This window comes from Conger conger, chromosome 3, assembly GCF_963514075.1.
Source record: "Conger conger chromosome 3, fConCon1.1, whole genome shotgun sequence".
NCBI classification, from domain to species: Eukaryota; Metazoa; Chordata; class Actinopteri; order Anguilliformes; family Congridae; genus Conger; species Conger conger.
This window is the reverse complement of record NC_083762.1, coordinates 35,023,313-35,050,631: the sequence shown is the minus strand read 5'-3', so window position 1 is coordinate 35,050,631 and position 27,319 is coordinate 35,023,313. Positions and strand designations below refer to the sequence as shown.

The following is a 27,319-nucleotide window of genomic DNA, read 5'->3' as shown; positions in this document are numbered from 1 at the left end:
TGAATCAGACAGCAATAGTTTAGAAAAATGTGCTTTAATGACAAGAAATATAACTCAATGTGACAATTTACAATCAAATCCTTGGGAAAAAAGACAACATTTTAAAATTCAGATAAACTGTAAACAAATTAAGCACGTTGTTGTTGGTTTTAATTTTTTGGCATCTTGATTAAAAACACACAACCTTTCTGTATTATACTCCAAGATTGGTGACATTTACTCCCAACATACATATTTTAAAAAGAGCAGCAAATTTCATTCTTAACTGTTGCAATGCAGAGTTAAGAAAGACAGCAACACCGGTGACACCAACTGTGAATGTTTGCCACAATTCGCCATTTTAACCAGCTTCATACAGGAGCTTTGGCCATTCCACTTGCTTTTGGGTTAATACACAATAAAGTATTCTGAAATCTGAGTGCACCCAGACATGACTGGCCACAGAAGGCCAATCGTGATGTAACAGCAAGTCTAAGTCACCAGGAACATTACAAACAATTACACTAGGAATACTACAACATATTCAATACTTCAATTAGACAGTACCAATACCCCCCTCCTTTTCCCATTTTATCTTCATAGTATCAGCAAACAACTCTTGCTCAGCTTTTCTGAGGCTACACCAAAGTTTGAAAAATCATGATTACGGAACAATTCAGATACTGTACAACTCTACCCAAGTCCAGTAGTCACATTTTCCTGTTTTTACATTCCAGCTGGCTATACGCTCAGTACTGTAACAAACCATTTTAACCATAACATACCTTGTTACCAATTATTGCACAGTGACTTTTTCCCTTTCACACCCAATCTGTTTATGGAAATAAAATGATTTAGTGTTCCTAGCATCCTTTCCTTAAACACAGACACACAGAGACACAGACACACACTTGGTAGATCACAAAACCACCGGGGTGGGGGGGTTGCGTGGTTTCAGAAACCTTACTTTAAAAATAGGCAGTACCTGTGTGTGCATATAGCCAATACTAGGCTATTAATGTAGTCATTACTTCACATAAGTGGTCCACAGACTTTCAAATACTTGCCATAAGAGACAATGAATTTGTTAGAAATATCTGCACACTGACATTTCTAGCACCAAAGTAAATTGTACTACTGCAAATATTGAATTGAATTTTGCAAATGAAAAAATACTAAATCAATTTTATTTTTTGGTTTTGCATCTAAAGTTGCATCTGGAGTATTGAAGAATTATAATCAAATCCCTGTGACCATGTAGGCAGGAAGGAGATCTACAGTACACTATAGCCTTAAGAGGGATTTACACTGGACGTATAGTCTGGGGAGAGAGGACTACTGAGCGAGACATTTTCCTGGAGAGAGATCTACAGTATGTGAGGCGTGTGGCATCAGGTCACAGTTCCCATTTTTCAGGTTTGGGGGTGATTTGGCTGTAACCGGGCCTCCTCTTGGGTCGATACTTCAGCAGATGGCTGAACTTGGTCAGCAGCTTCTCCCAGTAGCAGGACACGTCCTCCATGCGCAAGTGCTCCAGGATAAAATCCTGACCCCTGGGGGATGGGAGAGGAAGTGGTTTGTTAAGTGACATTCAAGCCTTCCCAACTCCCTGCTTATTTATATCTTTACACAGAAAGACTCCCAAATACATCACCTGCCTATGGCTGTTAGCTTTGACCCATCTGTGTCAACAATGGCAAGCAGCCAGGTAGTAGCTATTCATCGCGTTACAACCCATGATGGTGAACAGTCTGGACCGACAACTTTTAAAATGTTTTAATGAGAATGAAAGATTTGAATACATAGTTATCCCACTCCACCTTCTTTATCAACAGTTTTGTATCAGTGATAATGCAATTTCAGCAACTGCAGATCACAGGAGGAAACGGTGGAGAAGGATTTTGTGCATAGCGGCTATTACCTTTTGGCCACTTCTTGTGCAATGTCGTCATTTTCTTTCACAAACTGGAGAAGTTCCCTGGACATACAGATACACACATCGTCATGGTGATTAAACCTGGGGGAAGGGTCCTGAAAAGACCTCAAATTCAATACCAGACTGCCTGATGGAAGGGATACACAGCATTCTGCCTAGCCCACAACTACAAGTATAGGCAGTATACTGTACATTTACCAGGACAATGGAAAGGTCCCAGTGAGTCCCATGCAATTTAAGCTTGTTCTTTGAGTGTGAGCAGGTAAGTTTAAATCAAATGAATGGAAGTAGGGACAGTAGACCCATTTAACCCTTGTGTTCCATTTGGGTGAAACTGACCCATAGCACTTTTTCTTTTTTTACTTTCTTAATCACAGTCGAAATGACTTGCCATCACAATCTGTAAACAGCAATGTTGCGTAAACTTGGCTAACAGGTGATTGATAAAACTACAAAACCAAACACTGGGAAACCAAGCATTAAGCAGCCGCATATCGAGTTGATGAAAATAATATCATGTTCTTACTTTAGTTACAATAAATGCAGGCTAACACCCAGCATTTAAAATTAAGTCACATTGGAATAGTACTCATCTTATATAATAGATGCAAACCGGCAGCCTAAAACTAGTCTTTATTGTGGTAAATATTTAGCTTGCACACCGATATCCACTAATACCAGGTAACAGTTGAAGGTTATAACTGAAACGGGACAGGAGAGGTCTGGTTTTGGTGGTGGGCAAAGTTCAGCACAGGTGAGTTTACCTGAGGTCAGACAGGTCCTGCTTGACGGGGATGTAGTGAACCCAGGGTCTCAGCTGGGGATAAAAGAACTCCAACCACTCCTCCCCCACGTGGAACACCAGTGACCCACACAGGAACAGGTGTTTAAAGCGGAAACTGGCTGCTACGCCCCGGAAGTTAAATAGGTACCTGGTGTAGGACACATGCATATATAACAGTGGCACTGTATCGCATAAATCCAGGTATTAAAGGCGTAACGTGGTGGTTGAATGTGACACTTGCCAGTTGTCTTTAGGCAGCAATAAAATAAATGTGCATGTTTATTATTCAGTCATTTCAATATATTTTAAAGCTTATTTTTCTAAGCCTAAATTTTATCCAAATTACATCCAAAAGTTCAGTCAATTAGCTATGACATGCCCCCACTTTCCTGTAGGCCAGCGGCACAAACTGTGGGTTATGAGTTATAACGGAGGGATAAGGGGAGTGGTTATCCTCGTGTGACGTACTACTAGGAGAACATTCTCAACCGGTTGAAAATAGGATGGTAAATGTAAAACTAAATTAATACATATTTAATACTTTCATCTTCAATGTCCTCTTGTGCAAATTGCATATAAAAACCTCTAAAGTGTGACCAACCACCATGTTACTTCTTTAACAGGGAAGGCTTCCATTGTGAAAGCTGGGAGGCAGGTGATCTTTGGGTCTTCTCACTTGTATCTGCAGTGATCCACCAACGGGATCTCTTTGGCTGGGGGCTTCCCGAGTGTGTCCTGAGTGTGGGGGAAGGGGGTGGTGGGGTAGAGAAGGAGAGGGATATGAGGCTCCTCTTCAGAAACACATTTGACCTTACACTGGGGGGTGCTGTCAGTTACCTTGTCGAACAGGACTGCGAATACACCAGGGGTGCACAGCAAGGGCCGATCCAGTTCAGAATTTTGCGCCAACTTCTGCTCTTAAATATTTAGATAAATAATGTCTTAATCAGACATTTGTATATGCACCAGCTACGGCTGCAGACTGCAAGATTTTACTGTGTTCAAGTACAGGAGCGAACCAATGTAATTTCTAGAGCTGTCAGAAAAATTATTAAGGAAATTGGCAGGAACAAAAACCAGCTCGCAGACCGGAGTTGTGCACCGCTGGAGTAAACCCATTACCATTGGCTGACACACAGACCCCTTAACACTACTAATGCTGTTTTTTTACTACTTACAACCTCCAAGCATACTGCCCAGTGGCATCAGGCTTGTCCAGCATTACAGCATTGGTTTTGGCATACACAGCAACCTGATTTTTTAAAGGTTATGAAACCAGACATGCAGGTTAGGGACTACAGATGAAAATGAGCTCATTAGCTAACTCTACATTTATATTGATGCGGAAACTGAAAATGTTGATTAATGTGCACTGTCCCTGGTAAATAAATACAATAAAACAAATATAACATATTTGTGTTCTAAATGATAGCGCTTTTGTTGTATAGGCAGAGAGAGAAATGTGTCAAGACACATTACGGGCAGACTGAGAAAAATGCTAAAATGTGTGAAACAAGACAAAAGACAAAATGGAAAAGTAGCTAAAGAAGTATAATATTAAATATTTTTTAATAAGTAAATAAGTAAATAAATAAATAAAAATTCTGCATGCTTCTCTTGTCGTCTGCTCCCGCTATTGCATGCAAGTTGTGGAAGGAGGAGAGCACTGCATTAGCAGTGTTGGAGTAATTTTAATTTTAAATTCCAAACACTTGATGGTGTTGGCTCTGGCCTTTCTAGTGTTGAGCACTTTGGATAATAGCACTACATAAATGTCCACTTACCATTTACAATGACACAAATAGATAAGGTGATGATAAAAGCACCTTACAGGCACTTTAAGACCAATGAGAGTGCATCACCCCTTGTGTAGCAGTGTGAACCCTTTCAGGTCTTACAAGAGGCAGGTAGGAGCAGTAAGTGGAAGCTGAGGGCGAATAATCGGGTTTGAACAAGAGTTGAACTGGCTCACAATGGGGGCTATTGCAATCTCTGTAGTAAGGCAAAGGGGCAAGATCAGTACCCAGCAGTAACCCCAGGCTTACCTTCTCAGACTTCCAGGCCTGGTTCTTGGTGTATTCTGCATCCACAAGTTCTGGTGCCTCTCTGGATAGCAGGATTAGAGGATCCCTCTCTGGGCTGGTCCTGCGATCAAAGGTAACAAGAGACAAGGAACAGGCTTAAACCCAGTATCACACCAAATTTGTACCCAACATCACTTAACACATGAACCTAAAAATCTAACATCAATACAACAATTTTTCCTGACAAGATAATTTTTTCCAAATTATTATCATGTCCTTGAAGTCCAGTAGCAAATGCTCCCAGTGCTTGGGGACCACTGAACTACAGTCTTTTCCATAGTTGCATCAGTAATGTGTAGTTTGTCTTGAGTCCAATTACCTACCTCAGCAAAGCTGAGCAAACATGAAAGTTACTAAACAATAATCACACAGTGCCCAGTTTAACCAAATCTAGTACAGCTGTTGTCAACCAACTATGTCAGTATGCCCAGTATGCCGAGAGAGAGAGAGAGAGAGGGAGAGGGAGGGGGGAGAGAGAGAGAGAGAGAGAGAGAGAGAGAGAGAGAGAGAGAGAGAGAGAGAGAGAGAGAGAGAGAGAGAGAGAGAGAGAGAGAGAGAGAGAGAGAGAGAGAGAGAGAGTGTGTGTGTGTGTGTGTGTGTGTGTGTGTGTGTGTGTGTGTGTGTGTGAGACCTGGAGCCTCTGAAGAATCCTCTGGACTCCTTCTTCCCCCAGGGCCACTTAGTCGCTGACCTTCAGGACAGAAAAACAGCCTTGAGATCTGTTACAATGACATCACTGTCACCATGGTCACACTAGCCCATAGAATGCTGCATCTTTAGAAATCTGTATTTAACACTAATTCACGCCATAATATGCCAACACACAATAAATGTATGTCGTTCACAATTTTTATATGACACTAGTAAAATAAGCGGGATGAAACAGCGACATTAGTGCAATGAAATATAAATAATGTTTTGGCATTCTGATAAAAACAAATAAGCCACCTTATCAAAAAAAATAAACCCTAGGTGCAATTTCTGCTTTCATTTACTCATATTGAGCAAGCATGGCATCTCATTTTCGATCTTCCTTCAAATTAAGCGCTTTCGCTTTAAAAGCTATTAATGGTTGTGTAAATATTGTGATCAATATATCTCAAATGTCAGATACTGGAAAAACAATTGACTCAAAGAAACAGGTGCAATTATTTTGTTGTGGTTCAAGTCTGGGTCATCAGCCATGGCAAAAAAATTGAATATGTGCATTTATAGAATGCAGTGTATTTTTTTGCCCCAGTATTTCGCTTGTGTTACTGATCATTGCTATAAACATCAACTAATAGGATGTCTACAATGTACACTCAAATAAATGAGACTAAATATCCTTAAAGGTCCCATATTGTGTATTTTCCAGTATTTTATTTTAGGTCTATAAGAAGGCATTTGTGGCGGCACGGATGGTGCTGCGGGTACCACTGCCGCCTCACAGCAAGGAGGTCCTGGGTTCGAATCCCCGTCGGCCGGGGCCTCTCTGTGCGGAGTTTGCATGTTCTCCCCGTGTCTGCGTGGGTTTCCTCCGGGTACTCCGGTTTCCTCCCACAGTCCAAAGACATGCAGGTTAGGCTGATTGGAGAGTCTAAATTGCCCGTAGGTATGAGTGTGTGTGTGAGTGAATGGTGTGTGCCCTGTGATGGACTGGCGACCTGTCCAGGGTGTATTCCTGCCTTTCGCCCAATGTATGCTGGGATAGGCTCCAGCCCCCCTGCGACCCTGTTCAGGATAAGCGGGTTCAGATAATGGATGGATGGATGGAAGAAGGCATTTGTGTGGTAGTTCCAAAGTTCCAAAAACGCCTTCGATGCAGTTTTAAATGTCCATTCTCCAGAGCCTCTCATAAGCTTTAGCAAGAACAGGCTGCTTTACTGACTGTGTCTTTTATGTTCTTTGACATCAACGAACCTCTGTTCTGATTGGCTGGGTAGCTTCAACTAACTGTTGAAGCTACCCAGCTGTCTGTCTGTGCCGAGCGCTTGGATTTGTTCCAGCTACAAGGTGGGCCGTCACAGCTATTGTTGTGATGTCACTAGTTCACGGAGTTCCAAAATGCTTGTTTAAATTCACATTTTTGTGGATTTATTTGGGGACTGTGCGTTTTGATAGTATCAGTGAAAATAAGATCTTGTAAGACAGTCACCTGTATTTTCAACATTCTGTTTAAATGCGCCCTGCTTTAACATCAATTTTGAGATATGTAAAAGGCTAAACACAGTATGTGCGTTTCTGCTCCATGTGTTCGTAAGTTGGTTTTTGCTCCAGTCAATTTCTTGCTTAATTTAGGTCGTTGAACACGTTTAAGTTCTTTCATTAATTTTTTTAATTAAACATGTTAATACAACACAGGTTTGGCCTATCATTTGCTGTCCTCAAATTCTTTATTATCTCCCAAACGTTTAGTTTTAAGGGCAAAGTGTCCAGACTTTAACCAATCAGGAGCCAGCTGATTCACCGTAGTCTTTAATTTGATCATTTAAAAACATTTTTACCTCTCTATGTCATCGTCTGGAATACAGCACAATGAGAAATAGAGACTTCTGCACAGCTATTTCTGACATAATGTAGCTTAACATATTCCCTCAAATCATAAGTTATTAACAGCTTGTGAGAAATGGAATTGCAGAGAACGGCTGTTCTAACGGATAAAGTACATACTTTTTCAGGTCGTCCCGCATCAGGTCCCATCGACCCAGTCCTGTTGGGTATATGGGCCACACCGCCGGGCCCCCCTCCCAGAAGGTCCAGGCAGGGTACATGATATCCTGGTAATCAGGAGTCTAGGGCCAGTCATGAAACAGCAGTGTATTTATACCACAACTGAATGTTTGCATCTCATTGTGCGTATATAAATGTATAGTGTGTTCATGTGTGTGTGCCATGCATTATGTTTGCGCATATCTGATTGTGAGTATGTGAATATACAGTGCTTTTACATGCGTGCACATACTGACCTTACTAAAGGAGAAGACAGGCAGCACTGGCTGCACCCAGTGGGGTACCTGAGGGTAGTCCCTCACATTAATCACCATCTCCACATCTGGCAACCTGTCCATCACCTGCAGGATGAAGTGCTCCACCCCACCGCACCTGTGCAGGGACAGTGGGACAGGGTGGGGTGAGGCGTCCGGGAACGATCAAAAACATTCAGATGAAATCAAGTACTGCTACACCGAGTAGCTGAGAACCAGTACTACACACTGCAAGAGAAGAGGAAGCAAAACAGTGTGACACAAACAGCATTATAGGAATGTTACAGGAATGGGAAACAAATGGCCCATGGACAGAGAAATGGAAACTAAATGGGTCCTCTAGGGTCTTCAACGCACTTGTCCCTAGTTATGATTTGCACTTTATTGCACATCGCTCTGAATAAGAGCATCTGCTAAATGACTGTCATGTAATGCAATGTAATGTACATGAGCACAATGAGGGCAGGAATCAAAATGGCCACAGAGGGAAGGAGATAACTGCAGTAGAGTGGTGGGGTATGACTATGAGGATGTAATGGCGGGTCAAAATGAGCACATATTCACTGGTCTTTACCGTGCAGGGAACATGCAGCTCTGCTCTCGGTACAGCTTGTGCTCGATGACCTGGTAGTGCGTTCCTACACCCCGACGAACCGTATCCCCCATCACCTCCTCCGACACCCCGTCCCGAAATGTCCACAAGTCATCCTGCAGGACCCTGCCGCACAAACGCACAGATGTTTGTGTAACGGCGGGTGGGTAGGAAAGCTGGACAGATGCTAACATTAATGAAGAGTGGCCCACTGCCATTCTTTTATCAAGTAGGCAAGCAGGATCTTTAAGGTTTGTAAGGTTAGTTCTGAATCCAGGCCAGTCTTTAATAGATTATCTCATTATAACAGATCACCACTCTGAAAGATAGCCCAAGTAAACAGGACACCCCTAAATGCTAGACATGTATTATTATTAAAGTGGAAAATTAACCCAGCTTACTCTATTGAATGTTGGACAAAAATGTAAAATACAACAATTCCCAAAAGCCTGGCACATCCGGTATCACCACCAATCACCTGAGGTGGCAGCTGCAGTTGTGAGGACTGCAAGGTCTGTATGTCCGCGTGGCTTGCGTGATCTTGCCGATGTACTTTTCCCACCTTCCGCCTGTGAACAGAAGCGCTATTAGTGTAATCTTGAGGGTTTTTCTGATTATGTGGATAGGAATGTAGTGCGGTGAGCCCATTTCAAATGACAGTTCAATGTCATTTGACAGTTCGTAACGACCAGGCAAAAATAAACCCATTATCAGCCCAATGTCGGAGGAAACATACACTGGATAGTGATCAGTTAAAAAAAACAAAAAACATTTATAAATGATAAAAGGATGCGGAGAAATCGTGTGGGCTAAATGTATCGTGTCCTCTCAGGGAGAGAGAAGTGCAACAGTACAACGTCCTGAACCATACGTTTTATTTTACTAACATAGCCTATGAACTCATTGAGCAGCAATTCAATTAGACAGCGAGTAAAGGTATTGGGTTTTCCAATTATTTTCTAAGCTACATGCAAAGCAGTTCCAACATTCATTTAGACCAAGTAGTTATTTGAAAATAACTTCAAAATAGTTTTGTTTTATTTCAACGCATGGATCATTTCTGTAGCTGTTAGTCAGCTTACAAGCTAGCAAACTATTCGTGCTGTCGAGATTGTCGGCATCCATCCACCGCATACTCGGCTAATGATATTGTTTGCTAGCCAACAACATTAGCTATCTCAATGAATGGGTAGCACTTAGCTACGGTCACGCTTTGTGGCCACGGTATTAGCAATCAAAAATGACTGTTCTACTTTAACAGTCACGTCTGCAAGATGATGTTACCTGTCTCCGCCACGCTGAAACTGACCCCACAAAAATGTAGCGTCAGAACGGGCAGCAGTAACGTTAGCCACGCAAACGCTTCCATTTTCGTTAGATTATAACAAACTGAACTATCCACTCGACCAGCTGCTAGTCAGGTCTGAAAAGTTTTCCTCAGCGGGAAGAAACGTTACCGTAATGTCAATGAAAGACACGCAGTAAAATATTTTACATGATCTTATTCTTCTTCTTAAGTTTTGTGGTTTAAAACCAAGATGTGCATTACCGCCACCTACTGAATTAAAATAATTCTGCTATTGATATTGACCCATATCTCCCATACACAAAGCATCATAACTCGAAGTGGAACTCGAAGTCTACAGCAGTAGAAGTCTAAAAAAATAATACAGTTGTAATCAAAAGTTTACATACAGTTGTAAAGAACATGTACAGTGCATCCGGAAAGTATTCACAGCGATTCACTTTTCCCACATTTTGTTATGTTACAGCCTTATTCCAAAATGGAATAAATTCATTTTTTTGTCTCAAAATTCTACACACAACACCCCATAATGACAACATGAAAGAAGGTTTAGAAGTTTTTGCAAATTTATTAAAAATAAAAAACTAAGAAATCACATGTACATAAGTATTCACAGCCTTTGCTCAATACTTTGTTGATGCACCTTTGGCAGCAATTACAGCCTCAAGTCTTTTTGAATATGATGCCACAAGCTTGGCACACCTATCTTTGGGCATTTTCTCCCATTCCTCTTTGCAGCACCTCTCAAGCTCCATCAGGTTGGATGGGGAGTGTCGGTGCACAGCCATTTTCAGATCTCTCCAGAGATGTTCAATCGGATTCAAGTCTGGGCTCTGGCTGGGCCACTCAAGGACATTCACAGAGTTGTCCTGAAGCCACTCCTTTGATATCTTGGCTGTGTGCTTAGGGTCGTTGTCCTGCTGAAAGATGAACCGTCGCCCCAGTCTGAGGTCAAGAGCGCTCTGGAGCAGGTTTTCATCCAGGATATCTCTGTACATTGCTGCATTCATCTTTCCCTCAATCCTGACTAGTCTCCCAGTTCCTGCTGCTGAAAAACATCCCCGCAGCATGATACTGCCACCACCATGCTTCACTGTAGGGATGGTATTGGCCAGGTGATGAGCGGTGCCTGGTTTCCTCCAAACATGACGCCTGGCATTCACACCAAAGAGTTAAATCTTTGTCTCATCAGACCAGAGAATTTTGTTTGTCATGGTCTGAGAGTCCTTCAGGTGCCTTTTGGCAAACTCCAGGTGGGCTGCCATGTGCCTTTTACTAAGGAGTGGCTTCCGTCTGGCCACTCTACCATACAGGCCTGATTGGTGGATTGCTGCAGAGATGGTTGTCCTTCTGGAAGGTTCTCCTCTCTCCACAGAGGAACGCTGGAACTCTGACAGAGTGGCCATCGGGTTCTTGGTCACCTCCCTGACTAAGGCCCTTCTCCCCCGATTGCTCAGTTTAGACAGGCGGCCAGCTCTAGGAAGAGTCCTGGTGGTTCCGAACTTCTTCCATTTACGGATGATGGAGGCCACTGTGCTCATTGGGACCTTCAAAGCAGCAGAAATTTTTCTGTACCCTTCCCCAGATTTGTGCCTCAAGGCAATCCTGTCTTGGAGGTCTACAGACAATTCCTTTGACTTCATGCTTGGTTTGTGCTCCGACATGCACTGTCAACTGTGGGACCTTATAAAGACAGGTGTGTGCCTTTCCAAATCATGTCCAATCAACTGAATTTACCACAGGTGGACTCCAATTAAGCTGTAGAAACATCTCAAGGTTGATCAGTGGAAACAGGATGCAACTGAGCTCAATTTTGAGCTTCATGGCAAAGGCTGTGAATACTTATGTACATGTGATTTCTTAGTTTTTTTATTTTTAATAAATTAGCAAATATTTATTTGAAACTTCTTTCATGTTGTCATTATGGGGTGTTGTGTGTAGAATTCTGAGGAAAAAAATGAATTTATTCCATTTTGGAATAAGGCTGTAACGTAACAAAATGTGGGAAAAGTGAAGCACTGTGAATACTTTCCGGATGCACTGTATATGTATATATATTTTTTTATGAATTTATTATGGATCTTCTGAAAATGTGACCAAAAATGTGACAAAATACATACAGCAATGCTAATACATACAGCCATTTTCACCTCAGTTAGGCGCTTTTTGTAGCCATCCACAAGCTTCTGGCAGGCTTCTGGTTGAATCTTTGACAACTCCTCTTGACAGAATTGGTGCAGTTCAACTAAATTTGTTGGCTTTCTGGCACAGACTTGTTTCTTCAGCAAAGTCCACATGTTCTCGATGGGGTTTAAGTCAGGACTTTGGGAAGACCATTCTAAAACCTTAATTCTAACCTGAGTTAATCATTTCTTTACTACTTTTGATGTGTGTTTGGGGTCATTGTCCTGTTTGAACACCCAACTGTGTCTGACTGATGATTTTAGGTTTTCGGAATGTTTTTGTGAATTTCTAGGTAATCCTCCTTCTTCATTATTCCATTTACTTTCTGTAAAGCACCAGTTCCACTGGCAGCAAAACAGGCCCAGAGCGTAATACTTCCACCACCATGCCTGACAGTAGGTATGGTGTTCTTGGGGTTAAAGGCCTCTCCTCCAAACATATTTCCGGTCATTGTGGCCAAATAGCTCAATTTTTGTTTCATCTGACCACAGATTAACTTTTTTCCATGAGGCCTTTTCTTTGTCCATGTGATCAGCAGCAAACTTCAGTCGAGCTTTAAGGTGCCACTTCTGATGCAAGGGCTTCCTTCTTGCACGGCAGCCTCTCAGCCCATGGCGATGTAAGACACACTTGACTGTGGACACTGACACCTGTGTTCCACCAGCTTCTATTTCATTGCAGACTTGCTTTTTGGTGGTTCTTGGTTTAGTTTTGACCATCCTAACCAATTTTCTCTTATCAGCAGGTGATAACTTACATTTTCTTCCTGATCGTGGCAGTGACACAACTATGCCATGCATTTTATAATTACATTTGTTTGCACAGTTGATCTTGGGACCTGTAGCTGCTTTGTCCATGATTTGCTTTTTCCAATCTGTGCTGAGCTCCTTAGACTTTCCCATTGTGGCTGAGTCCAATGAGTGTATCAAATGGGCTATTTAAATGACCTCAGCAAAGTCAGCAGCTGTAGTCAATCAAATCACTCACAAGAAGTTAAGAGGCCATGGCATCCAGCAGATTTGATTGACACAACTTTCTACCTCATCAAAATGGTTGCTGTATGTATATTTTTGACCCAGCAGATTCTGTCATATTTCCAGAAGACCTATAATGCATTTATAAAAGAAGCAAAATTAATGTTTTTTTGTGACAAAGATGTTTGTCGTTCCATCACAGAAAAATAAGAGTTGTAGAAATCATTGGAAACTCAAGACTGGAATGATATACATGTTCTTTACAAGTGTATGTAAACCTTTGACCACAACTGTCAATACCTAATTAAGTGCTCGGTGAGTGTATAATATATATAATATGCCAGCTGCCACATCACTCCATGTCCTCCAAGTTTAGTCTAGTAGACATGCATTTCTGCTATTCACATTTTTAAATTATGTCAAGATGACTCATGGGCAGTAGGGATGTGACAAATCATCAGTTTTTGTAACTGGTTACCATCCCAATTTTTAAACGGTTAACCAGTTAACCGATACTGCTTATGACCGCTAGGGGTCGTATCTTTTATTTATTATTATTATTTTTTTACTGAATTACTGAGAAATTTAGTCAGATAATGGTAAGTCAGCCTAACTGCCAAATTAAATATTAACATTTACATTGACATTGTGCAGTTGCAGAAATCCCTGTAGTTTAGGTGTGTCATTTTTAAAAATTCTTCATGTTTTCATCCCCGGCGGCACGGATGGTGCAGTGGGTAGCGCTGCCACCTCACAGCAAGGAGGTCCTGGCTTTGAATCCCCGTCGGCCGGGGCCTCTCTGTGCAGAGTTTGCATGTTCTCCCTGTGTCTGCGTGGGGTTCCTCCGGGTACTCCGGTTTCCTCCCACAGTCCAAAGACATGCAGGTTAGGCTGATTGGAGAGTCTAAATTGCCCGTAGTTATGAGTGTGTGAGTGAATGGTGTGTGCGCCCTGCGATGGACTGGCGACCTGTCCAGGGTGTATTCCTGCCTTTCGCCCAATGTATGCTGGGATAGACTCGAGCTCCCTGCGACCCTGTTCAGGATAAGCGGGTTAAGATAATGAATGAATGAATGAATGAATGAATGTTTTCATCCCTTGTCCCTATGGCTTCTGCCTTATAGACTTGATTGGCATGCATTTTATATCGCGTTATATCACTTTCAATATCCAATGGATAAATAGCCTAATGATAATGTATTGCTTTATTTATTTTTATGTAGATACCACACAGTGGAAAGCGAAGTTCAGTTTGAATTTGCCGTTAGTTTGAATTTGTGTGTCAACAAATAAACACGGATGAAGAAACGCCATAGAATTAGCCATAAGTGAACTAACATCTACAGATTTAAAACACACAAAAAATATTTGACAACTTTAGTACTGTAGCATTCAACTCCATTCTGTGAACCTTTAGAAACCACATAGCTTTACAATAAGCCTTAAATCAACCAACAGCTACAGAAATGATTTGATAACTAATACTGTAGCATTCATTTCATGTGGTGTTTGCATTTTAAACCCCCTGAAATGGCCAGATTGCTTGCTCAAACTATTGAAGCTTGTTGATTGCCAGTTTAGAATAGTTTAGAACTGCAATAATATGCCTAGTGATGAACATGCATTTATATTAAACTGAGTTTACGGCTATCGGTTATCAATTTTTTGTAACCGGTTACAAATCAGTTTCGGTTAACCGGTTAACCATTCACACCCCTAATGGGCAGTATTATAGTTTATTTGGATTAAACAGAAGTATGTCTTTAAAGACTGACAAGATTGACATCTGCAGTGTATGTACTGTATTAGCCCTACTAGTGCGGTCGCAGTAGCCTAAATCCCAGCTTACATTAATCAGTTTTCTTCCCTGATTCTGCACATAATTGTTACATCATTTTTAATTGCCCACCTTAGGAGTCTATTGTTATTTAAAATGCTTTTGTTGTTGTAGTCCTTAATCACTAGTTTCAAGCAGTCACCCACGTCTTTGTTCAGATGCATTAATTTCAGGACATAGAGTTTGGGTGCTGCTGAACTGCCGTACTGTCACATTCTAATTAAGGCACTAATTATCAGCGCCCACCCCTCCAGCCTCCTCCCAATCCCCAGTGGTAAAATCTATTTACAGTGTCTGCACTCAACCTCTGTGAATCTCAAATAGGGTTTTTGTGTCTTTTTTGTCTTTGTCTAAGAAGTGGGCTGCATATCCAGAGCTTTGCAGACTCAAGGGCAGTTTCTTTGGCTAGAAATACCAAAAGTGCACTAATAAAATGAAGTGTATGTGTGTGTGATACTATTATTCCTTCAAACAGAGACGGGGGTGAAAGAAGAAGTTTAGGAAGGTGAAGATGCTCTTGACATTGATGAAAAAGTTCAATGAATAAACTTGCAAGATGTAAAGGAAGAGTGAGATATGATGGAAAGGGAAGGAAGGATGAAGGAGGTTTGTGACAGTGGTGTTGATTCGTCTTTCACTGTGCCACCCAGGACTTGCAACTGGCATGAGTATGAGTGAGAAGCAGGGAGAGGAGAGTCCAGCACCTGCATGCCCACGTCTTCATTCCTGCCTGTCTCTTCTGTCTCTTCCCGTCTTCTCTCCTTGTCACACATCAAACAAGAGGAAGGGGGCGGGAGAGAGAGAGTGGGATGTGAGAGAGAGAGAGAGTGAGGGAGGGAGAGAGAGAGGGGGATATGAGAGAGAGTGATGGAGAGAGAGAGAAAGACAGGGAGAGAGGCTGTTTGTCTTCAGCAGCTGGGAGGAGTGGAAACAGAAACAGAAGTATAAAATCAGGAGGAAGTACAGCTCCAGGTTCCAGTTTTTAAAATTACTTTTGTTTTTTTGCCACTGTACTTACTGGGTACAGTATTCCCCCAACTCCCTCTTGGCTTAGGGGTGTACCTCTCCCTCCTCCCCGGAGCTGGTTTTGGAGGAAAACATGAAGGCCCTGTGGCTCTGTGTCCTGCCCTGCCTGGTCCCGTTCCTAGCCTCTCTCAGCCAGGCTGAGGAGGGCCTGGAGTTCCCCAGCTTCGACGGAAAAGAACGGGTCATCAACATCAACGAGAAGAACTACAAGAAGGCCCTGAAGAGGTACGACATGCTGTGCCTTCTCTACCACGAGCCCCTGGGCTTCAACAAGGAGCTGCAGAAGCAGTATCAGATGGCCCAGCTGGTGCTGGAGGTAAGGGCGAGGAGGGCTGATATACGAGGGGTTAATCACAAGGGTAGGAGGGACAGGGGCAGATACATCAGGAGGAGTATAGGTATACACTCACTGACCACTTTATTAGGTAGACCTGTACAGCAGTTTGTTAATGCAAATATTTAATTAATGAATCAAGCAACTAAATACATAAAAGCATGCAGACATGGTCAAGAGGTTCAGCTGTTTTTCAGACCAAATGTGAGAATGGGGAAGAAATGTGATCTAAGTGACTTAGACTGTGATTGTTGTTACCAGACAGGGTGGTTTGAGCATCTCAGAAACTGCTGATCTCCTGAGAGTTTCATGCACAAAAGTCTTTATATCCAGAGAATGGTGCAAAAAACAAAAAAACACAGAACGTGTCAAACCTCTTAAGTGGATAGGCTACAGCAGCCGAACCAATTAGTCTAGAAATAAGTCTAATGAATACCTAATAAAGTGCTCACTGAGTGTATATGGGGTGTGTGTAGGGACAGGAGCTGATAGTGCAAGAAAGGTAGGGATAGATATTGGGGGCTTGATGTAAGAGTGTGTGCCAGGGGTAGTGATACAAGCAGATACCAGAAGAGGGGTAGATATGTGAGGCAGGGGCAAATAAGAGTGTGGGTGAGGGGCAGGGAGGGTAGAGACAGATATAGGGATTGTGTGACAGCAAAGGGTAACCCCTACAGATTAGTCTGAGCACATTAACCTGAATTACTGTATATAAAACTGCTTACTTCTCCAGCCCCAGTTACAGTAAACAACATTGGCAGAATCCTCACACAGGTGGGAGTTTGGGTATTCTCAGCTCCTAACATGACTACTCTGCTGCAATTTCCCTCACTCAGAGGGGACCCTGATCTTTGGAGAGATCATCCGGAACCCCAAATGTACGCTCCTAATTTCAAGCCTTTAAGAGCCATTCCTGCTGATCTTATTTATCTGGCGAATGTAATTTGATGTGATGGAGTTGCACAGAAACACCACAGTGACTCAGGGGCTCCTGTTTGTTCCCAAGGCCAGGTGCTCTGTGGTGTGAGATCCAGCCAGGGGTTATTTATGTGAAGTCTGCCTGTCTTTATTTATAGCATCATATGCTTGTACTGGCTTTGTCACTGTAAATATGGCAGTCACCCATCTTTTATGTATATGTTTACAGAAATATGGGCTTATTTTACAATATAGAGGTCACTGTAGATGTTCATTTTGCATATATTGAAATGTAAGGAGTTCAGTTGTGTGGTTGCAGGGAGGTTTTAGTAAACAGAATCTTCTTTGAACTGAAACACCTTTGAAGTCATAGACTGTGCTGGAGTGCTTCCCTCTGTGAGGTTTCACCTCCATGTTTGGAGCTCATTACTTCCATTCTTCATGTTTTCCACTTGCCATCGTTTAACAATGAAACTGCAAATTTTCGCGCCGCAAGAACATTTTCCAGGTACAACCACAAGGAGGTAGCACAATAATACATAACTATCTCTAAGTGTGCTGTTGATGTCACGGCCATAATGCAATCAGATTCTCATTCTTATGGAAATACAAGCTTTCAACCAAGACAGGGGGTTGTCTCAACTGTTGTTCCCAGCTGGAAAATGTAAATTAAGCATATCCTGCAGTGAAATAATCTCCAGTTTAGGCTAGGTTAGGTTCTCTGAAATAACAGGAACTTGTTTAACTGTTTAAACCAGTGCAACTGGTTGTATGTAACTTACTGAGCTGTGAATGACAAATTCAGTACAAATACAGAACTAATCTGTAGTAAAGTGGATCACACAAGGTTGCTAGCTACAGCTGTTGCACAATTAAAGTAAAACAATGAGTGATAAACATTAAAGGCTCATGATGAACTCTCTTGGGGGAGGGGATGCCTATACTGAGACAACAGCAAAATTGTTGCAACATCAATTGCAAAATGCAGCAGTAAGCTTGGTGAAGAAATCTGAGCTAAGTGACTCTGATCGAGAGGCTTATGCAGGAGGGCTGGGTGGGGCAGATGCTGAAAAGGCTTGGTCCGCTGTTCTGACAGGTGTAGTTACCCAAGAAGAATTGTAACTGGGATGTGTAAAAGTGCGGAACAGAACCCACTGATGGGTTGTGGAAAGAGTGAGTTTGCTTGCGGGATACAGCATGTGGAAAAAGGCAACTTAATTGGTATATCATAATTTACACAGATGCTGCCACCAGTCAAACTGACCACTGAGCCTGTTAATATGCACTTAATAATTGACTCAGGTGGTAAGAGCATTTGTCTGGCAGTTGGAGGGTTGCCGGTTTGATCCCACCCTGGGTGTGTGTGTATGAATGGGTGAATGAGAAGCATCAATTGTACAGTGCTTTGGGTAAAGGCACTTGCGTCTTGTAGCGTAGTGGTTAAGGTACATGACTGGGACCCACAAAGTCGGTGGTTCGATCCCCCACAATAAGATGCACACAGCTGTTCGGCCCTTGAGCAAGGCCCTTAACCCTGTATTGCCCCAGGGGAGGATTGTCTCCTGCTTAGCCTAATCAACTGTACCTCGCTCTGGATAGGAGTGTCTGCCAAATACCATTAATGTAATGTAATATTAACAATGAATGTAATTTTAATTATGCAACACGTGTTTCACTGCATTTTACTAAGGGGTTGGCCACAGAAAATTGACTTAGCACAGCAAAGAATCCAGGCAGGAGGTTGTTTATGGAAAAGGCATGTCTGCCGTCTATTCCTTCAGCTCAACCTGTGAGAGTATGTTCTTTCAAAACTCTTTTTCCAACCACCACCTGCTCACTGTCTGATAAAAGGACTTTAATTTTAATGTGAGACTGCATGGAGATTGAGCCTCAGTGGTGTTTGCTAATGGAGAGAACTTGAACTGAAGAAAAGAGACAGCAGCTTGGTGTGGCTGTTTTTGCCCACCCTGCACTACTCTTGATGCTGAATGTCTGTGTCCAGACCGGACCAGGCTCACTCAGGTCCGCACACCCACCTGAGCCTCCACTCACTGTTTTTTGCTGACTTAGAGACCTGAGCGTGTGGACTGCTGAGCAAAATTCACAGCTACTGTCTTGAGTAGACCAAATACAAAATGTTTCTGGTGTTCTGGAGAATCATTCGAGGACTGAACTTTATTAATAATTATTTTATTTATTTATTTTCTTTTTTGTAATTTCTCTATTTTTCCCCCTTCTCTTTTGTTTATCATGTTACTATTATTTATATTGCGCTTGAGCTTAGTGAAATAGTCAGTTTTAAATGAACATTAAATTCATATTAATTTGGATTAATGAGCCCAAACAATGAGCTGAAATAAAACTTTAATAAGGACTTACTCTTAAGGGTTTCAAATACTTCGGGGCTTAAAAGTCTTACTTTCTTGTTCCTTTTTCTTCTTATTTTTAGCAGGCGTGAGCGTTGGACAATCCCTTTGTTCATACTAGAGCACTAGTCTTATGATGGCTCTTCAGGGTTTGACTGGCAGGTCTGTTCTCTCTGTTGACACAGCAGAGGGAATTGCACTCTGCTTCTATTCTTGGAACAGATCGCTGTGAAACTGTTTCACCGCCGTCCCAATTCCTCCCATCTCTCTTTTATTCCCAGTCAGCCAAATCCAATGATCTTGGTCCACTCCACGGTGTCTTTCTGCTGCCTTATCACATATGAATATATTACAGAAGGATTCTTATTAAATCATACCCAGAATTGAATCGGAAATTGTTTCCACCTGCTGACTGAGAATCATGAGCCGGATCCAATAAACAATGGTAAATGCAGCCCCAACACAAAAGGTGCAGTGATATTTGATGTGTAACAGCTGATTAGAATGAAAATATTAACACTAGTCTATGTGAAAACAAAATTGGATTCTTCTCAACACTTTTAATAGAAATGCAGAAAGAGGATTTTAAAATGAACTCGCTTGCATTGTATTTGCAGATACTGTTTTATTTTCCTTGCCTGGGGCCTTCTGGTGAAATTCCCATTTTTTGTGAAACGTATGAGCCATCCAACCAGAAAATATCTGAATAATTTAAAATGAAATACTATATACTGCATGAGTATGTCATATCACTGTCTTATATAAGCTGGGAAGAGATATATCTGTACGGTAAAAGTTACTATAACAGAGTGCATTTGAGTCCAGTGAGGATTACATGTACTATGTATGAGTTGATTTAACACTGAACAGTTTACTCTGGGAGTGTGTGTCCATAGACAAAAAAGGAGACAGAGCAGAACAGCATGGCTCCAACATTGTGGGAACGTTGTAGGAATGTTCTGTAATGGCTAGTGAGTGCCTGATACCTCATGGCATGTTTTCCATCCCCAGCTGGCCGCACAAGTCCTGGAAGACAAAGACATCGGGTTTGGGATGGTTGACTCTCAAGAGGACGCGAAGGTTGCTAAAAAACTGGGTACGCTCAGGTAGCAATGGCACAGAGAAGTCTTGGATTAAACATTTTCTTGAATTTGTTCTCTAAAAATATTTTCTTATTTATTTTAAACTAACGGGGCCATAGATCAGAACTCACTGGCCAGGGCTCAATCAGAATTTGTTAGCTTGTCATTAAGATGTAGTTTGAGAAATTCACCAACCAACAAAATGTACTAGCCAAAATTGAATCAAACACCACAATTTATGTAAAAGTCAAAGGAAAGGACATATTGATTAAATCTAGGTGAAATGTATTTCAATATTTTTAAATAAGCAGCAGATCACAAAAAATCCTTATACTGGAATGTCTAGTACCTCTTGAGGTAGCATTAAATCCAAAAAATGGAACCCATTTGAGTAAAAGAAAAACACAGGCAGACTTTGAGGCTCAGCAGTGCTTATGTCTGCATCCCTGTGGAACTCTAAAGACCTTGCTTTGGTTCCCCAGGTCTGGAGGAGGAGGCCAGCGTGTACATCTTCAAAAATGAGCGAGTCATCGAGTTTGATGGAGAGCTCTCTGCCGATACGCTGGTGGAGTTCCTGCTGGATGTGAGTTTGTTGGGGTCGGGGGTGGGAGTTTGGTTCAACAAGAGGAGGTTCAGGGAGAAATGCAAAATGGGTGGATACTTCTCTTTTTCCCATCAGTTGCTTGCTGTTTCATCTGTACATCTTTAATTTGGTGATGGACAGGGAGGATGCAAGTTATTTAACAGACAATACTCCCACTGACAGACAATAGTGTGAGTATTTTGCCACCCACTATTGTCTGTTTCTGCAGACAATAGTGGGTGGCAAAATACTCACACTATTGTGAGTTGATTTCTATATTTGTTGATTTGCCGGTTCAATCCCCCGCCCTGGTGTGTCGTGGTGACCCTGAGCAAGACACCTAACCTGCGATTGCTCCCAAAGAGCCGTTTTGTACAGTACAGCATGGCAGCCTATCGCCATTGGTGCGTGAGTGTATGTGAATGTGTGTGTGAAGGCATCAATTATAAAGCACTTTGGATAAAAGCGCTATATAAATGCAGTCCATTTACTATTTACCACTATGCTAGATGTACTAACCTACTGCTGACATTGGCATGTTGATTCTGAAAGAGAAGGAAAGTTGGCACCTGTAAAACAAACAGTTTTCCCCCCAGCTTGTAATCACAGATTCAGAAGTACACCCACCTTCAGTGCACATTGCAGCCAAAGGCCTTCATTAGCTTGTCAGTCATCAGCCTTTTCTTTTTGCAAACAGCAACAGGACCTTTCCTTGTTTCTGCCTAATTTGGAAATTGTTAGTCGTACCAGTGATTATTTTACTACCTGCAGTGCACACAGAACTACAGGAGAGACAGTGACTCACATATACCCTACAGGCCACACACAGTACTACAGAGAGACAGTACTGGGCTCATTCCAATCACTTATTTTTCTCCTCTTTTTCTTGCTCCTGACCCAGATACTGATCGAGATCCACCATCTGTATTGCAACCCATTGCAACCCATTGCAACCCATGAAATGTTCCTTCTAGGAGCTAGAAGCTAGAAGGAACTCCCAATCTTTCCTTTGACCAAGATAAAATCAGCGTAAAAGTTGTTTTCCAGAAAGCCTGACGTATGTATGATCGACCACCTCTCCCCATTATGTCACGTCTGTAACTGGCTTCGAGGTGATGTTTGAAGGAGCAAGGACATTCCATTTGCCTAATTCCCGTTTTCTCAATTTCCCTTTCTTAATTTCTTTCTCTTGCCACTTTTCCAAGCCTCTCTCGATGGGTGGAACATGGAGTAGATATAATAGACAGAAAAAGAAAAGAGATGAGAAAAATAAGCGATTGGAATTACCCCGTTTTTGGGAGGAACTGATATTACAGTCTCCTGTGTGTGCTCTATTGTGTCCTCTAGCTGCTGGAAGACCCAGTGGAGCTCATCAGTAATGCCTTGGAGCTGCGTGCCTTTGACCGCATGGAGGAGGAAACAAGGCTCATTGGCTTCTTCAAGGGCGAAGATTCTGAATGTGAGGGAGGATTATAACATTGGCTAGTTTTAATAGAGCTTGTTCCTGTGTCTCTACTCAATAGCAGCTCTTATAGCTCTTATAGTCAACTGAGCACCACCTCTGAACCAGAGACTGTGCAGCTCAGCTGGTGAACTGTGGGGTGAAAACAGTGGTGACTGGCCACACCAGTCTGTTTTCTCCCTCATGATAACAGGCCAGGCAGCCATTTTACAGCCTCATATGAACTAATTCACAAGAGCTGTGGAACGGATATACAATCAGTGACCACTTTATTATGTATTTATTTGCCATATTTTCTTTGACATATTGGTCTCAAAAATCATTGCACGGTCAAAGTCATTAGGTCACATTTCTTCCCCATTCTGTTTGGTCTGAAAAAGGAATAAACATTGTGACCTTGTCTGTGTGCTTGTATGCATTGAGTTGCTGCCAAATGATCGGCTGATTAGATATTTGCATTAACAAACTGTCGTACAGGTGTACCTAACAAAGTGGTGTATGGCTCCATTCATACTTGTATGAGACACACACAGAGGTCTCATGGCTGACCGTGTCCCATTTCCCACTCTGTTGGCTTTCCACAGAGAATCCTGACCTGACTGAAAATTAAATTAAATCTTTTCCTCTCACTGTCATTCTCATCTCACTTCCTTTATCTGCTTTCCTCTCCTCCTCCTGCCCCCCCTCTCTCTCTCCCTCTCTCTGCCTCTCTCTCTCTCTCTCTCTCTCTCTCTCTCTCTCTCTCAGACTTCAGAGCGTTTCAGGAGGCAGCTGAACACTTCCAGCCCTATATTAAGTTTTTCGGCACCTTTGATAAAGGGGTGAGTGCTTGTGCAGCAGTCATTACATACAGTAGATGGTGCAAAAGCACAATGTGTGTATAATTCACCCATTTCTTTTTCAAATGTAAACTAAAAGGTATCGTATCTGTGGACTTCAGAAAGACTCAAACGTATGGTCTCGCTTTGTAGTAAACTGAGGACAGACTCAAAGGTATGGTCTCTCCCTATGACTCAAGGAAGGTGTGAGCTCTCTCTCTCAGTAACTGACTGTTCTATTCATGGCAGGTTGCTAAAGAGTTGACACTGAAGATGAATGAGGTGGACTTCTATGAGCCCTTCATGGATGAACCAATGACCATCCCAGGAAAGCCTCACTTGGAGGAAGATATTGTGGAGTTTGTCAAAATTCACAGAAGGTAATGTCCTAGAATGTCAGTGTCCAAATAAACACCCCAACTGCACACGTGTGACACTGTGAGCATGCCAGGGAAACCTCCTGAGCTAACCCATAATGTGGATTCTGCAACAAAGCAATAAAACAGGCTAACGCATTCTGAGGACTGGCAGAAGGGAGAAAAAATGAGAAATGTGAAATAGCTCATATAAAATAATGATATAGAATACAAAAATAATCAGAAAAGAAAACAGTAAAGTTTTTGCAGGGAGAAAAATTTCTAAGGTTCATTCAGTTCTAGTTCACTTCCATGGGGAAATATAACGCTCTGATGTAAGAACTTGGAAATTTCGGTAACTTGCATTTTTGACTTTGGATAATGTCATTTTGACTCTGTTCATATGCTAGTCAGATTCTATACTGTGTGTTTTTCCAGGCCAACACTGCGAAAGCTGCGAGCTGAAGACATGTTTGAGACCTGGGTGAGCTGACCTTTCTCTCTAGATTTTCCTGTTTGCGTCATTCAAAAATCTATTTCAGAAGTAAACACACACACAAAGTAGCTCACACATATTAATTTTAATGAAAAAACCAACAAACACTGTATTATATAGAAATTGTTACGAGGACCCATTCCTGGTTAAAACATGTCCTGGCAATAAAGTGTGTTGTTGATGGCTAAATAAGCGCTTCCTCATCAGCCTGTGTGTGATTCGCCATAGTGTTACCTCAGGTTTGTTGTTAGTGGGGCAGATAGAAACAGGTAGAAACCGATGAAAAGGCAGCCCAAAGTCACTCTACTTGAAACAGTTTGAGATGTTAATGGCTTCTCATACCCACAGGAGGATGACATGGAAGGAATCCACATTGTCGCTTTTGCTGAAGAGGAAGATCCTGGTGAGTCACTATGAAAGATATGCTCAAGGGACACTTCACTTCTTCAAAACGCCATCTGCGCTAGGCTCAGAAACTGTCAACAGAAATTGTTCTCAGAGGTGCTGAATGTAGCTAAAGCACAACTCAGTTACACCCATCCCACAGCCTAGAATCCAATCCCAGCCATACTACTACCATGTCAGTGACCATGGCTATTGGTCGTTGCATCATACAGGTACTGTATGGTAGGTCGTGTTTCAGTCAGCGCAGATGTCCTTGCCTCCTCAGAGCTGTGCAGTAGAACTGGGCTCTTGCAGTCTGCCTCTGCTGGTTGTGTGCAGTCTACAGGCCCTAAGCATTCCAAACTACAATGACAAGATTTGCTTGAAACCTGCCTACAAATGTGATATTCCAGATGGTTTTGAGTTCCTTGAGATCTTGAAGGAGGTGGCGAGGGACAACACCCATAACCCAGATCTGAGCATTGTGTGGATCGACCCAGACAATTTCCCACTGGTGAGAGAAGTTATGATCAAAAGATCAGTATTGCAGACTAGTTTAGACTATTTTAGTATTTTAGAATTGTTTTTAGATATGTTGAACTCGTATGGTATATTACACTTCCATATTGATTAATTACTGGATGTTTCTCAGCCCCTCTACAGGAAGTAACACCTTTCTCCGTTTAGTCAGCATAATTCACAATTTGAAATGCAAATACTGTATCAATACTGTAAATACTGTTATGTGATTGCATCATATTTGCCTCTTTAAAATAGCTGACTACATACTGGGAGAAGACCTTCAGGGTGGACCTCTTCAAGCCTCAGATTGGTGTGGTGAATGTGACAGATGTAAGCCAAAAATCCAGCTGAAACTGGATCACAAAATAAGCTTTTATGTCAATGGGTTGGCCGAGTCAATATGGCCTGAAGTCTATTGTAAATTAAGTGCTGTAGGTGCTCTTGGGTGGCTCATTCTGTTGAATCCGACCATGCCAGTGCTGACTGTGAGCAGTAATTCCGTAGGTCATGCATTGCCCAAGGTGTGGGAGGGTTCAGTTGGTTAGGGGTCTGCCTTTCATCAATCTAGCGCCCCCTGCTGGTGGATTGGGCACCCGTGGACTGTATGCCAAAGCCGCATATGAAAGGTCTTCAAGCTCTATGCAAGCTAAGCTGTGGGCAGTGTGGGAAGAAGCAGGTTGGCGACACCACGTGTTTTGGAGGAGAATCGTGGATGTCTTCGCTCTCCTGAATCGGCTCTGGGAATTGCTCATGAACGCAGCTTCAAATAGTAATTGGATGAACCCAAATTAGGGTGGGAATTGAACACACATTACTTAACCCCATATTGGGTGCCAAATTTAGGAAAAGTTAAATAAAAAAATAAATGAGGTGATCTGGCAACGACCATAGGCTTTTAAGTAACCTTAGACTCCAGCATGACCTCTATATGACCTACAGGCAGACAGTGTGTGGCTCCACATGCCGGACGATGAGGATCTTCCCAGTGCGGAGGAGCTGGAGGACTGGATCGAGGACGTGCTGTCCGGGAAGGTGAACACGGAAGACGACGACGATGACATCGTCGTCCCTGCTGATGATGATGACGATGACGACGATGACATTACTGATTTCGATGATGACAATGATGATGAGGATGAAGATGATGGTAATCTATAAACTGAGCCTCACGGGTGGTACATCCAGGTAAAGCCGGTGTTCTTCATGTGCCCCACCATCTTGAATCAAACCCTGGCCCTCCCAGTCCTGACTGTCGTCAGGAGTTCTGACCGATGAGATGCACGTTTGGCCATTGCATTACTCTGGAAGGGAAAGGTTTAATTTGGCAGTTTTCTCATGTCAGCACACCATAACAACTCCTCTGGCCAATCGAGTGCCTGCATTCTGCCTGTGCCAGCTGCGTAGGTGGTACAGTCCTACAGCACAGGGACTGTCCGACTCAGTTAATAGACTTCATAGTAAAAAGAGCTGGCTGTACTTTGGAGGATGTGTGTGTTAATGTGCACTCTTTTTGGTTGACAGAGGATGTCGTAGTAATGAGGTGGGCATACAAATGAAACTTGGCATTCCAAATTAGGAGATCATGAAGTTAAAGTTAAAACGCAACTTAAATCTGCACTTAACCGGAGCCTCGATTTCGCTGAAGAAATACCAGAAATATAATACCGAATGTATGATTTTTTTCAGAATTTTGTACATTTTGTGCATAGTTGTCTTCAGGTTTAAAGTTAAAGTTTGCTTAGGTTTAAGTTTGTAAAGCAAGTTTGCTTTAGATTTATGATTTAGAAATGACTTAAGTTTAAACGGAATTTATCCTATTTTAAGTATGCATAAAGCAAAACGCTTACAAAAAAACATGAAAAACCACTAGCTGCTTTTGCGACAGATGTGTTTGTGCTTGTGCCATGTTTAGGGCTTAAAGACCGCAGGGAGATTTCCCAGGGCTAGAAAGGCACTCCATATTCATTGCCTTTAAATGAGAAACTTATTTATGATTCTGATATTTGTAGATATTTTACAGTATAATGTGGGATTTCCATGGGCACTGCCTGAGAATTACTATAAAAATCCCAACTACACTCTCCCTTGCCTGATACTGCACAGGGTTTGATTTTTGTTGCATTGTAAACAAAGATGGAGGAACTCCATGGTGTTTCAACTAGTTTTTCTCACACTCTCCAAAACAGCAAAAGCAAGTGCCCTCCACTTATCAATAAAAAAAAAAAAAAATTAAAATATGAATTATTAAAATAAACACACCAAACTTTGGTGGTCACAGGCTATGGTAAAAGGGGGTCACACACTACACGAGCTATGACTTGTGATAAAAT

At 42.1% G+C, this 27,319-nt stretch overlaps 2 protein-coding genes across 3 annotated transcripts; one reads left to right on the top strand and one right to left on the bottom strand.

Annotated features, from left to right (window-relative positions):
- Positions 1-18: 18 nt before the first annotated feature.
- poglut1 (protein O-glucosyltransferase 1) lies at positions 19-9,809 on the bottom strand. 2 transcript variants are annotated; one of them, XM_061235564.1, is made up of 11 exons: positions 9,626-9,809; positions 8,820-8,910; positions 8,324-8,467; positions 7,732-7,867; positions 7,436-7,557; positions 5,415-5,474; positions 4,745-4,844; positions 3,376-3,434; positions 2,680-2,847; positions 1,901-1,957; positions 19-1,532 (listed from the first exon to the last, which is right to left on the bottom strand). In XM_061235564.1, exons 1-11 carry the CDS (start codon positions 9,708-9,710, stop codon positions 1,376-1,378), a joined length of 1,179 nt encoding a protein of 392 aa, XP_061091548.1. In that variant the 5' UTR covers positions 9,711-9,809; the 3' UTR covers positions 19-1,375. The 2 variants fall into 2 exon arrangements, with proteins under 2 accessions (XP_061091548.1, XP_061091549.1); XM_061235565.1 differs by lacking the exon at positions 2,680-2,847.
- LOC133124395 (calsequestrin-2-like) lies at positions 8,807-26,259 on the top strand. Its single transcript, XM_061235563.1, has 12 exons — positions 8,807-8,853; positions 15,670-15,984; positions 20,298-20,382; positions 20,851-20,951; positions 22,299-22,410; positions 23,161-23,234; positions 23,481-23,611; positions 24,026-24,071; positions 24,432-24,486; positions 24,881-24,981; positions 25,245-25,319; positions 25,929-26,259. Exons 2-12 carry the CDS (start codon positions 15,742-15,744, stop codon positions 26,145-26,147), a joined length of 1,242 nt encoding a protein of 413 aa, XP_061091547.1. The 5' UTR covers positions 8,807-8,853; positions 15,670-15,741; the 3' UTR covers positions 26,148-26,259.
- Positions 26,260-27,319: the final 1,060 nt, after the last annotated feature.

Bases quoted from the DNA above. Each gene is read 5' to 3' on its own strand.
- poglut1 (XM_061235564.1), bottom strand. From the start codon at position 9,710: ATGGAAGCGTTTGCGTGGCTAACGTTACTGCTGCCCGTTCTGACGCTA. The intron at 8,468-8,819 runs GTGATTGGTGGT...TTTGTGCGGCAG, and splicing joins AACTGCAGCTGCCACCTCAG to GGTCCTGCAGGATGACTTGT. The intron at 3,435-4,744 runs GTAAGCCTGGGG...CCCCACACTCAG, and splicing joins AGGCCTGGAAGTCTGAGAAG to GACACACTCGGGAAGCCCCC.
- LOC133124395 (XM_061235563.1), top strand. From the start codon at position 15,742: ATGAAGGCCCTGTGGCTCTGTGTCCTGCCCTGCCTGGTCCCGTTCCTA. The intron at 22,411-23,160 runs GTGAGGGAGGAT...TCTCTCTCTCAG, and splicing joins CAAGGGCGAAGATTCTGAAT to ACTTCAGAGCGTTTCAGGAG. The intron at 24,072-24,431 runs GTGAGCTGACCT...TCATACCCACAG, and splicing joins AAGACATGTTTGAGACCTGG to GAGGATGACATGGAAGGAAT.